At 38.1% G+C, this 12,079-nt stretch overlaps 1 protein-coding gene across 1 annotated transcript in view; it reads right to left on the bottom strand.

Annotated features, from left to right (window-relative positions):
• Positions 1-12,079, bottom strand: part of LOC127977105 (somatolactin-like) — a 58,436-nt gene that overhangs the window by 17,773 nt on the left and 28,584 nt on the right. The window contains exon 2 of the mRNA XM_052581785.1: positions 4,324-4,447. Within this exon, the coding sequence (XP_052437745.1) occupies positions 4,324-4,447 (124 nt within the window). The remainder of the gene's footprint in view (positions 1-4,323; positions 4,448-12,079) is intronic.

Here is a 12,079-nt window from a genome sequence, read left to right on the forward strand (position 1 = left end):
GTGTCCACCAGGTGGCGCTCTAATACTGCATGCACTGACGGCTTCCACTTGCTTGTGGAAAGGTGAACAAATGAAGGCAGAGGGGAGACTAATGGTCAGGAATGTAAATGTGGCTTCCAGAATCCTCCAACAATAAATGAAGGAAAGGTGATGCATTGTTTAGAAGTTTTTCAAAAGTTTTGCACCCAAATCATCTCAGTTCTGCCAGCCTTCCTCCCACTCACCAACCCTCGCTCGCCTTACGGATGGACATCTCGCCATCATCGTAAACACTGCATTCTGTTCATGCATCTATTTATCAGATGCATCATGTAATATTTATTCGCCCAGATTTTACAAGCTTGCCTTGCATGCAGGAGGTTTCTAATGCACTTCTGCGACAGCTATTAAGAAGCTGCAAATAATGCTGCTTTAGCATTCATGCATGCAGTAACATTATGAACCTGAGAGGGAAGGTCCATATGTTATTCTACGCTTTTGGAGGTACTGGATGTATAGCCAAATGTATATGGACAGCCAAACATGCACCACATCCATATGTATAAAAGCCTGTTTCTGACTCAGAGTAAAAGAAGTAAACATCGTGAGATAAAGTTTCAAATAAGAAAAAAAGAGACATAGTGAGACATAAAGGCTCACATCTGCAAGATAAAATAATGTTGCAAACATAAAAAAGTCATAATTAGGACAATAAAAGTCACTATTGTGATGTACAGTCACATTGTGAGGAAAATGCAAAAACAAAGTTGCAATTGGGAGATATGAGACACTTTGTAAGAAAGTCACAACTGCAAGCTAAAAAGTCACAATTATGACAATTAAAGCCACAATTGTGATATAGTAATATTGCGAGATACTGTAAATCACAATTCTGAGAAACAGTCACAGCTGTTAGATTCAGTCGCATTTTAAGACAGAGTTACAAATTGGAGATAAAAAGTTAGAATTATGATTAAAGTCACATTTTGAGGTATTATGTCACAAATACGAGAAAAAAAAAAAAAAAAAAAAAAACAACTAAAAGCCACAATATAGTAAAACTTTGAAATATAAAGTCACAAATGTAGAAAAAAAATGCATCTAGAATTGTGAGATGTATTGTCACTATTACCTTTTCATTGTACTATTTTCAGCATAAACAGGGTTCGGTACACATGTGCTTGTTGAGTATTTAATTCCAAAAGCATTGATGTTAATAAGGAATCGGTCCTCTTTAACAACCTCCGATATTCTAGCAAGGTTTTTCACTATAGGTTGCAATACCTGATGAGTTTTGCACAGGCCAGTCAAGTTCTTTCTCATCAGCAAATACTCTCTTTACAGATTTTACAGGCTTTCTGCATATTTTCATGCGTAACATTGAGATTTGCCTTCTCTGGACCAATGTGCTCAGTCAAATCTATTACTTCGTAGAGGATCTTCACATACTTTTGCATACATGCAGGGTTAAAGTGTGTTTAGATCAGACAGAGGCTGTGCTCCAGTCTAAAGCACACAGGCATATGATCGCTGGCAGAAAAATTAATTAGTGAGCGGGACAAGGTTACAGCCACGTAATAGAAGTTATTGGGCATGTCAGTTCATCACAGCCTCAGTCCCCCTATTACTTTCAATCAGGCCAGCCGGCCGTGAAATAGAGCTCCATGTGAGGCTGGAGCTGGAAGTGGCGTATCAGAGGGCCGTCCCCAGTGGCTTTTCACATGGGCGATCAGGGTACTTACTCTAATATGCGCGCAGCGTGATGATGCCGGGACTGTCACACTCACAGGCCTGCCCCTCATTTTAAATTGCCACAGCAAAGTGGATACACTCCTCCTCTGCTCCATCTGTCTCCCTCTCCCTCTCAGTCTGACCAGAGGAGGTGCGGCTCACCCAGGATGACCCAGCCGAGAGAAACGGATGAGGGGAGACGGACGCGTCCGGGAAGAGGGCGCTGGTGTGAAACCGTTGCAGCACCAGTCAATTAACCTGCAGTGAACGCCGATGAGAGAGGATGCTGACAGCTGCTTTGTCTGAGAAGACGTCATGTTGGTTCTCACGCTCGCAGCAGAAACGGACGGGGCCTCATCAGTATCAATACCAGAGCAGACACACCGCATGCACAGCGTCAGCTAGCTGTCTGAACTCCAGACACAACGAGAGTAGTTCACAAACTTTAAGCAGGGATTGTACAGTCGCAATCAAGGCCTCTGGACAATATATATATATATATATATATATATATATATATATATATATATATATATATATATATATATATATATATATATATATATATATATATATATATATATATATATATATTATTAGATTAGCAATACATACATAATGAGTATGTTAATATTAAAACAGAAATATATTTAATATTAAAAAAAGAAAGACTAATGAGCAATAAAAAAACAGAAACAGGGACACTTTATGTAGTTCAACACTGTCAGATAATATTATTTCTTGTTTAAGGCAACAAAGTATTCACCAACTCCAATATAAAATGTAACTATGTCAACAAAAGTTTTTATATAATTTTTGTAACAACATACAATACTGTTCAAAAGTTTGGGGTGAGTACTTTTATTCAGCAAGGATGTGATACCGTTATAAAAAAACAATGATAGGAAAAAATTAAATACTTAGAAAATACTATATTTTGAATGAAACGCTTTTCTTTTTATTGTTAATTCATCATCGTTTCAAACACTGATAATAAATCAGCATATTAGAATGAGCTGCTGAAAGCTGAAGTAATGATGCTTAAAAATTCAGCTTGCATTACAGGAACAAGCCATTGTTTTAAATGGCAATAATATTTCACAAAGCATTGCTTTTCTTCCAAATAAAGTTTTTGACCAAATAAACAAAGCCTAAATAATTAAATCAGCCAAAGCATACTGGCCAAGATCTTTGTTATGTATTTAATATATATATATATATATATATATATATATATATATATATATATATATATATATATATATATATATATATATATATATATATATATATATATACATATTTATTTTTATTTTTATTTTATTTTTTATCGTCTTTCTGCATTCTGAAATCAAGGACACCCATCAGCTCACACCTAGGCACCTGAATCAATGGTTCAATGACCGCTGCCGACTCGGCTGCTCAGACAGCTGTACACTAATACAAATCAGGCTTCAGAAACTCTTGGCATGGAAGAAATCATTGACAGTCATCCCATAAACCTGGCTTTGATTTGGAAAAGTCCTCTCTCTGGCCTCCTCCTCTGCTTCTCAGGCCTTTTCCACGTTGGAAGTCGATTAGAGACGAGGCTGAGAATAGCACAGATCTGCATTTTCTGCTGAAAAATTGAAGGGTGTTTTATTTAACAGCAGCAGAAAGTTTTGCCGCTAGCTATGCTGTTTATTGATAGTAAATCTGTGAGAGCTTAATTGATTGTTCTCTCAGATCAGTGGCATAATCTCAGAGCCTTGGGAATTACAACACTAGACAGCGAACTGAACAATCAACTGGAACTACAAGAATATGTGCAGGCATTGAAAAGGGATAGATGGAACAAAAAAAATTACATTTCTATGAACACACTCAGCCCATTTAGTTTTAAACCCATGCAACACAACAAGGAGAGATTCTGAAAACTGTGCTGGTTATTCTTGTCCATGCAATTACAATAAACAAGGATTTAAGAATACAAAGAAAAGAAAAAAAAGCAACTCAAAAGTCCCCTAAAATTATACAACTTGTCACTAAAGCCATAAACTGAAGCTTTGTGTGACAAACTTGAGAGTCAGTGAGTTCCAAATCATGAATCATTGGGAATCAATGACATAATATTCAACATATCTCTGTTTTCCACAGAAGAATGTAAGTTTGACAATTCTGGAACATCATAATGATTAAATGACAATACAGCATTTTAATCTTTTTTTTTTTTTTTTTTTTTTTTTTTGGAGAACAATTCCCTTTAATTTGTATCTATTTCTCACAAAAATCTGCATGGCTTCATAAAACTAGGGATACAGTACAGCACGTAACTTATATAATACATTTACGGCGCTTAATGGTTATGAATGACATGAATGTGTGTAAATAATGAAATTATTACTTAATTACTTACAACAAATGATTGCAATTACTGTTGCATCATTTAAGACAGCCCTCTCAACACTCATTTCAATCAGAGAAACTGATTATATATTTATCACCTTCCACTTGTTCTGGTTTCTTCCCAAGTCCTTGTTTTCATCCCTGGAGACCGCTGAGGATTTGCTCTCTGTCCGTCTGGCTGGCTTTCTCTTTTTTTTTTTTTCTGCTCTCACCACCGTTGTTTCTCACTGTCAGCTCCTCTGTAGTCTCGGCCTTTGGTGTAGACCCCTCCAGCGAGCCTGCTGTTCTCCCACGCTCCCTGTGTCTCTCATTAGACACCTCCACATGGACCGATACCCCACTACCAGGTTTGCTGCAAAAAGAGATGGAGAAAGAAAGCGGGGAAGGCTCTCCAGCCCCACATCCAAAGAAACAAAAGTGAAAACACGGCCAACTTCCCACTGTCCCTCTGGCAAACATAGATGTCTGATCAAGAGAGGAGGCAAGGGAGGAACAACTCAGAAGCCCAGACTTTAAAGTCTCTATGCAAAGATGTCACACAGGGAAGGCAGTCGTCTGGATCTCAGCACCCTGCCTTTAGTCGGCCGAAAGAGGGAACAGCAGGGAATCGTGGACCAGCGTTCCCATCCTCATACCTCGTGTAAAGTGCTGCTGGAGCTTTGTAGCGCCACTACGGAGTCCTGTGGTGAAAGTAACGAGGCTTTTAAAAAGTGCACGATATACAAAATGAAAGCATCCGACTTGCAAAGTGTAAGGCCTGAGTGAAACCCATTTTGTTTCGCTTGTTACAAAACTTAAAAAAAAAAATAAAATAGTGACCAAAATAGAGGAGTAAAATCAAAGTGATGTTTTGGACTTCTGTACTATTTGTTCTTGGCTTGCTGAAATAATTACCGATAGGTTCACCATCGCTGGGTTGTCAGAAATCTTATCATGGAGCATCCCTCGAAGCTGTGCATGCAAAGCAGTGTTGGAAACCTCGCCTGAAGACTGCGAGCATATACTGCCACATCTTGCAATAACTAAACGTAGCCTTTACCTAAACTTTGCCTAAGGCTTCTCGTCTTAGTCAATCGATAAGCAACTTTTCACAGCATGTATGGAGAGTTCGCTTCAAACGCGCCGGCTCCGGAGGAACCTAAGGCAGTGGACACACGGGATCCATATCAAGCAGGTCCGGATCGCACACAAAGATCGGACCTGGGCAGGGGGCAGACCTTTCCTGGTGAAGAATTAGAGATGAGACCAGCCTCTCGCAGGGCAAGAGGTGGATCAAACCGCAAGGCAGAAGACAGATTAAATTTTCAGCCAACAAAGTGCAAACTAACTCCATCGCTTGGAAACATTGCTCATACTGGCCCTAGATGCCTGCCTTAGGAGAACTAATCCAAAGAGAACTGTTAGCAGAACTTGTTTCAACCATGTATGAAGTGAGAATGATGCAAAAGCAGTGAAATAAATACATTTGAAATACTTATATGCTGTAACGCAGCTGCATTTTAAAAACGAGCACATGGCCTCCTATTTTCAGATGGTATCTGTTCATATTGTCCTCCCGCATTTTTGTTTCTTTCTGCCTTTCTTGTCTTCTGTTTCTTTAGCGCTCGCATTAAGGTTGACTTGCCCCAAGGAAATGCAGAGGTACTCAATATACTCTTATTCCATTAGGAGGTATACCGTCTGCTTCACTGCACACAAGAAAGACTGCTCTGTTTTCCTGGTGTGACAAACCAGAGCTAATACAATAACAAATGCTGTGACATCAATAATGAATTTTGGTGCTGTTCTTTAGAGATGCAGAGGAGTGGAAGTGTTTGTAAGACTCTGGAAAGTCAGTACGGAGACGGGGGACGCATTTTGTGAAAAACTTTATCAGCGTGGCTCTGCAAAATTCTCTAAACAATTCATTAAAGCGCATTGGAGGTGGCTTCCCAAAGTCCTCCTTTGTAAATCCCGATAAAGCAGGGGACTTAATTAAAAACTCATTATGTTAGAGATGTTTTGCAGTGTCTTTTGAGAAAGCGTGTCGCACATCTCTGTCATGTGCTGCATGGGCTGCGATGGAGAGATGCACACGCACACATAAAGATGCTAAGATATTCTCGCACCCACTGAAGTAAGAGCTAAAGATGTTGCTGTGATTTCCATGGTCAAAGAATTGTATCGTCAAGACATGATACATTAGAGTATACCTTTTTCATTATGACATATATTGGGGTATGATTTATTTAGTGATAGACCATTTAGTCCATTTTGAGCATCCAACCTGACCCCCACCCTTAAACCTAACCATCTGTCAATAAAAAATATAAAAGACGATACAAAACACACATGCAAGTATAATCACAGTTTATTAAAATATACAGATATTCCAGGTCTTCTGAGGCTAAATGATTGCTTTGTGTTACGAACAGACCCCAAAGCGATCAATGTTTCCATTCGCTCCAAATCCTGAAGAATCGTTACATCAGCTTTGATTGTGAAATGTTATTGGTTATTGCGTGTCAGATTTATCTTTTGAATGAGATGTGACTGCCTTCGCAGAGCGGGATCGTTTTCAGCGATGCAGTTTCACTCTCTTTCTCACATTATTATATGGCTTCAGAAGACTTGAAATTCAACACAATGCATTTGCAATACGTTTATACTGTGTTTTGGACACTTTTTACAATAAATTGCTATCACTGTACATTACCTGCTATGTGTGATACATTGCTTATACTGTACCTGGTAAATGCATGGAAACATTATACTTTTTTTGCATTTTTTAATGAAGTCTCTTCTACTCACCATGTGCTCAAAAATACACAAAGAAAGAGAGAGAGAGAGAGAGAGAGAGAGATAGAGCAATAATACTGTCAAATAGTAATACAATTTAAAAGAGCTGTTGTTTATTGTAAAATATTGTAAGATGTAATTTATTCCTGTGAATTGAGCTCAATTTTCAGCATCATTGATCCAGTCTTCAGTGTCACATGATCCTCCAGAAATCATTCAAATATACCGATTTACTGCTCAATAAATATTTCAGATTATTGTAAATGCAGAAACCATGATATACTACCATTCAAATGATTGGTGCATGTGTGTATGTGTGACAAGTGACACTGAATACCATGCCCATATAGCTATTCCTAGGATTACATTTAGCATCTTAAAGTTTTGTGCAAGACATTTGACCATGCTTTAATTTTTAACACCTTTGGAGTGAGACTTTTTTATTTTTTATTTTATTTTGTATTGATTCTTTGCTGCATGGAGGTTATTTTTTGCATGCACGCATTCATGCATGATGGTGAGGTGCTCATGAAAGGTGCCTGTGGTACTGATGAAGCTTTGCCACCATTGGCCGTGTTGTCGCTATAACCGGCTCTGTCATGTTCCCTCTCTTTCATCCTGCTCTCATGTTCCTCTTCTCTCCCACCTTTGTGATTAGAGTACTTCCTCATGTTTTACAGAGCGTGTGTGCTTTCCACTGAAGGCGTATTTATCATTCTTGCCCTCTATCTTCCTCACCCCCTTCAAGGCAGTGTAACCCATTTGAATATCAAGGCTACTGTTGACAATGGAGAGACACTTGAGAGCACAAAAAAGCTTCAAGGCTTCAAGGGCCAAGGAGGAGAAGAGGGGTCTGACAGCAGTAAGGAGCTCTCACCGTACATGCAGCTAAACAAAGCAACAGTCAGGGGAGGCAGAGCACTCGCACACAAACACACAAAGACCGCCGGGGGAATACACACCTGGGAATGGTGGGAGGAAAAGAGGAAAACATACTCTATCATCCGTTACATCAGAGAGAAGGAAACCTGTGCTTCGGATGCAAGGCTCCACCTAGGCTTTCATAGAACTGTAACAGGAAAAAAAATATTGATTTATATATCAATATTATTTTACATATTTAGATATATAACCCAATGTAAAGACAGCATGTTTTGGGTCAGTTTCTTACAGTATTAATAGTGTAAATAGACACTCTGATTGATATTTGTGATGTTTACATGGGACAACAATAGTATAGTTTCCAAAAACTTGAAACCCCTTTTCAAGTTTGTGTTTTCAGGCCCTCACAACACAAATAAATAAATAAATAAAAATGTAACTTTTTATCAAATTAATATGTCCTTGTATTAAAAGTAATAGTATTAAAAATAAATAAATACATAAATAAGCGTACAGACCCAAACTTAAAAACATTCAATTCTGATAGTGTGCGCTAAAACTACCAAATACACAATTATTTAAAGTTAGTTTAACCCCTTTTCTAAATGAATGTGAAACGTATAGACAACTAATCTGTTATAACCATATTATAGTACACTATTAATACAGATTATAGTTTTCACTGGTTGGATCAATACTGATAATACATCATCTTCTTTTGAAAATTCCCTCACAGACGATTAACAGAGCAAAACTGAACATAAAGAAGAGCAAAGAGCAGCGTTTCTGTTTGCCTAAGAGCTGCTGTTGGCCACAGCCACTTTTTGCTGTTTATATGAACTAGGATTGTAACAGGTCAGGTACTAGGGACATTTTATGCCATCTTTTACTTTTATCCCATCCTAGGTTTGTTTTGAACAAGGCTTCTGAATAGTCGCTGATTCCCTCACAGCTGTGGTTAAGTGTATGTGAGATGTATTGCTCCCCGCAGTCCATTGTACTGGTATTTAGCTGAAAGGATTTCAGACGAACTGAGAGGATATTCGTGAGAGACAACCTCGATGGAGAATTGCACCCTTGGTGTTGAGAGGAGGGGATTGAAGCGGGGCTTTGTAACCCGCTGATCACCGGTTTTGCCAGCGCCTGCTGTTTCCTTTGTGAGAGGTAGAGAGTGAGCAAGAGAGATGCTTAATAGATTGCAAAGCTGAAAACATCCTCTCTCCGGCTGTGATGCTGAGGATTACCAACATGTACAGTGAACACACACAACATCTTTCTCTCTCGTTCTTATCGAAAGCTTCTTTAAATCCCAAATTGCTTGTCAAAGGGATAAAATTAGAAAGCAAAACACAGGGACCGACAAACCCGATTGCATGCTGTTTGCACCTGGATGGAGCAATTAAAGCTCTGATGACAGAAGAGGATGTGTTCTAATGTGGCCTATCAGCGCTTTCACACATAGATTAGTCTCTTCTGTCTGTGTGTCACTTGTGATCTGTCTGCCATTCCATTACAGGCATTTGATGCTCGTGATCTGAAGCTCTGGATGCACATCAATACGGCAGACGAACCTTACAGACAGCCTGGCAGACTGCAAATGTGTGGCAGAGGAATCGGCATCTCTGGAGGTACACATGAGGTGCCATATGCCCCGCGACACATGCTACTGTACACACATGGATAGATGCATAACCACATGCACAACTGCACACGCTCTCATTTAAATGGGCTGAAGGTGAAATGGCACAAATTTATTCAGAGCCAATTCACATTACTCGTTAAATGTGGATATTATTGCTTCTTTCTTACCCATAATGCTTTAAAGGGACACTGAGTAGGAATTACTCCCATCTAGTGGTGAAATTGTATTTTGCATTCAAACTAATTTTGCTCTCCAGCGCCTCGCTTTTTCAAATGCGCATTGCATCTACGGTAGGCGATATGTACCAAAAAGCTTTGACAGGATGTATTCTAATAGCACTTCGTCGAGTTTTCCTTCAGGTGAACAGGTGTGTTATTTCAAACAAACTGCAACATGACAACTAACAAACGAATGTTACAGTATGAATTACTGACTGTGGAAAACATGAAATATTGTAATTAGTAGTTATGTCTAATTTATTCGTTTTTTTTTTTAAATTGTTAGATATATAAAAAATATTATAATATAGACTGTAACACTGACTTACCTGTCGAGAAGAAAACTGGCCACTTCAGCATCTCTTTTGAAATCTTTATCAAGCATTAGCTCTTTCCACCTAGAAAAAGCTTCCCCGACATTAACTCTTGTTTTCTGTAATCTACGGTCAGGTTTCCTTTTACGTTCTATTTTTTACTGTTTTGGCGACGATGTTTTCTTCTCCTGTGGCGCGGCATATGTATGGTCCATAATAAGAATGCAATCCAGACTTTTAAACTTGCCGGTGCAGTTTCAAGCGCCTCTCACTGCTCTGCACCTGTGTTTCTGGCTCTGACCGAAAACGCGCTGTGGAAACGCGTTTGGCTTAGTACTTTTTGTCCCTCTCTGCTATTATAGTTTTGCAAGATGGCGGAACTACATGGAAGCCTCCGTCGACCTTTACAAGGATTAGTTTAAACATTGGCATATGTATTTGTACACCATTGAGGGCATATTTATGAATAAAAATATTGATTTTAGATAATAAAATACCTAAAAAGTTACTTATTGTCCCTTTAAAGAGACAGCTCACTTAAAAAATAAAATAAAATAAATAATCACCCAATTAAATGGTTCGAAACCTGCATGGCTTGCTTTCACATACTAAACAAAATAAATGATAAATACATTTTGAAGAATGTTGGTAACCACATACTGAGACATTCAATTCTCAAAAAATATGTTTTCACAGAAGAAAGTACGTTTTGGAGCAACACCAGATTGAGTAATTTAATTTAAAATTAATTTAAAATTGCTTTAAATGTTTTAAAATGATCAACAGTTGACAACTGATTTATGAGATTTTAAGAAAATAAACAAAGTTACACCACTTATTTTAATTCCAAACTAACCTTCACAACATGGGTTACATATGATTCAGTCATATTTATATATAATCAATCGTAACACTTTCGTAATACATAATGCTATATAGCAGCTTGCAGCTTTACAGAAAAAAATAGAACATTTCACCATAGAACATTTATTTTACATGAATCTATCCACCCCTCATCTATTTCCAAATAGATTTCCAAAAGACTGGAATAGATGCTGCTCTTTTCCATACAGTGAAAGTATTTGGTGACCATAGCTGTGAAGCAAGATTAACAATATGTATTTAAAATATTGTTCTGTTCAGTATACAAAGTTATCAGATTCCTTGAAATGACTTGGAATCTGCTGCATTAATTGTATTGAGCACTTTTACCATGCTTTTATTTTAAATTGATCCCCATCCACTCTCATTGCATGCAGAAATTATTGAAAATTATTTAAATGAGAGCGTGAAAATAGTCATAAGGTTGTTTATTTATTTTGGGTGAACTATCCCTTTAATAGCCCCAGTAAGCAACCAACGGCAACAATGGCAAGGAGAAAGAATGAATTTGAGTTTGTCTTGACCTCAGGGGTAATAATAGTGATAAAAAATGTCCGGTGCGACCTCTTTAATAAGTGCTGTGCAAGTGTATTGTTGTAGCTCATCTATTCTGTGTACTCGGAGCGCTCAGGGAGAGTCCGAATCATCTCACCGCTCTGGGGAATTTCCTCCTAAACAGCCCATTTGAGTGACACTAGAAAGGCAAACAAAATTGTTTAAACCCTTTATTTGCATTTGCACCCTTACTTGCCCTCTTTTTTATTTTATTTTATTTTATTTTTATTAAGACCAGGATTCTCACTAAACTGAGAAGCATCATTACTGCACAAGTTTGCTTAGAGCAGTGAATTATAAAGCCTGTATTTCTCCTGCATTAGTATGCTGCTCAGTACGGAGGCGCTATTTGTTCTCTCCGTTGCAAAGGAAACACATTTGCCTCCATTAAAATGTGCAAGGTGTCAGTAATGAACCTCCTTTGCCGTCTGTCTACATCTATAAGTTTAGTTACCATGCGCAGGAAATAATGCAGCCATGTGATCCCCTGTCAGTCGTGCTTGTAAATTATTGTTTTATGTCTTTTAAACCTTTAAATGTTCTGGAAGAGGCAGCCAAAGCCAAGCTTTTAACATAAAAAATATGTCCGTTAGGGATACATTGCTTTACTAAACTTTCCAAAAATACAATTAAGCCTGCATATTTTAATTTTGGCTGGAGATCACAGAGTCCCATTTCAGAAATTGAATTATAGATGGGATGTTAATTAGTAA

This window comes from Carassius gibelio, chromosome B18, assembly GCF_023724105.1.
Source record: "Carassius gibelio isolate Cgi1373 ecotype wild population from Czech Republic chromosome B18, carGib1.2-hapl.c, whole genome shotgun sequence".
NCBI classification, from domain to species: Eukaryota; Metazoa; Chordata; class Actinopteri; order Cypriniformes; family Cyprinidae; genus Carassius; species Carassius gibelio.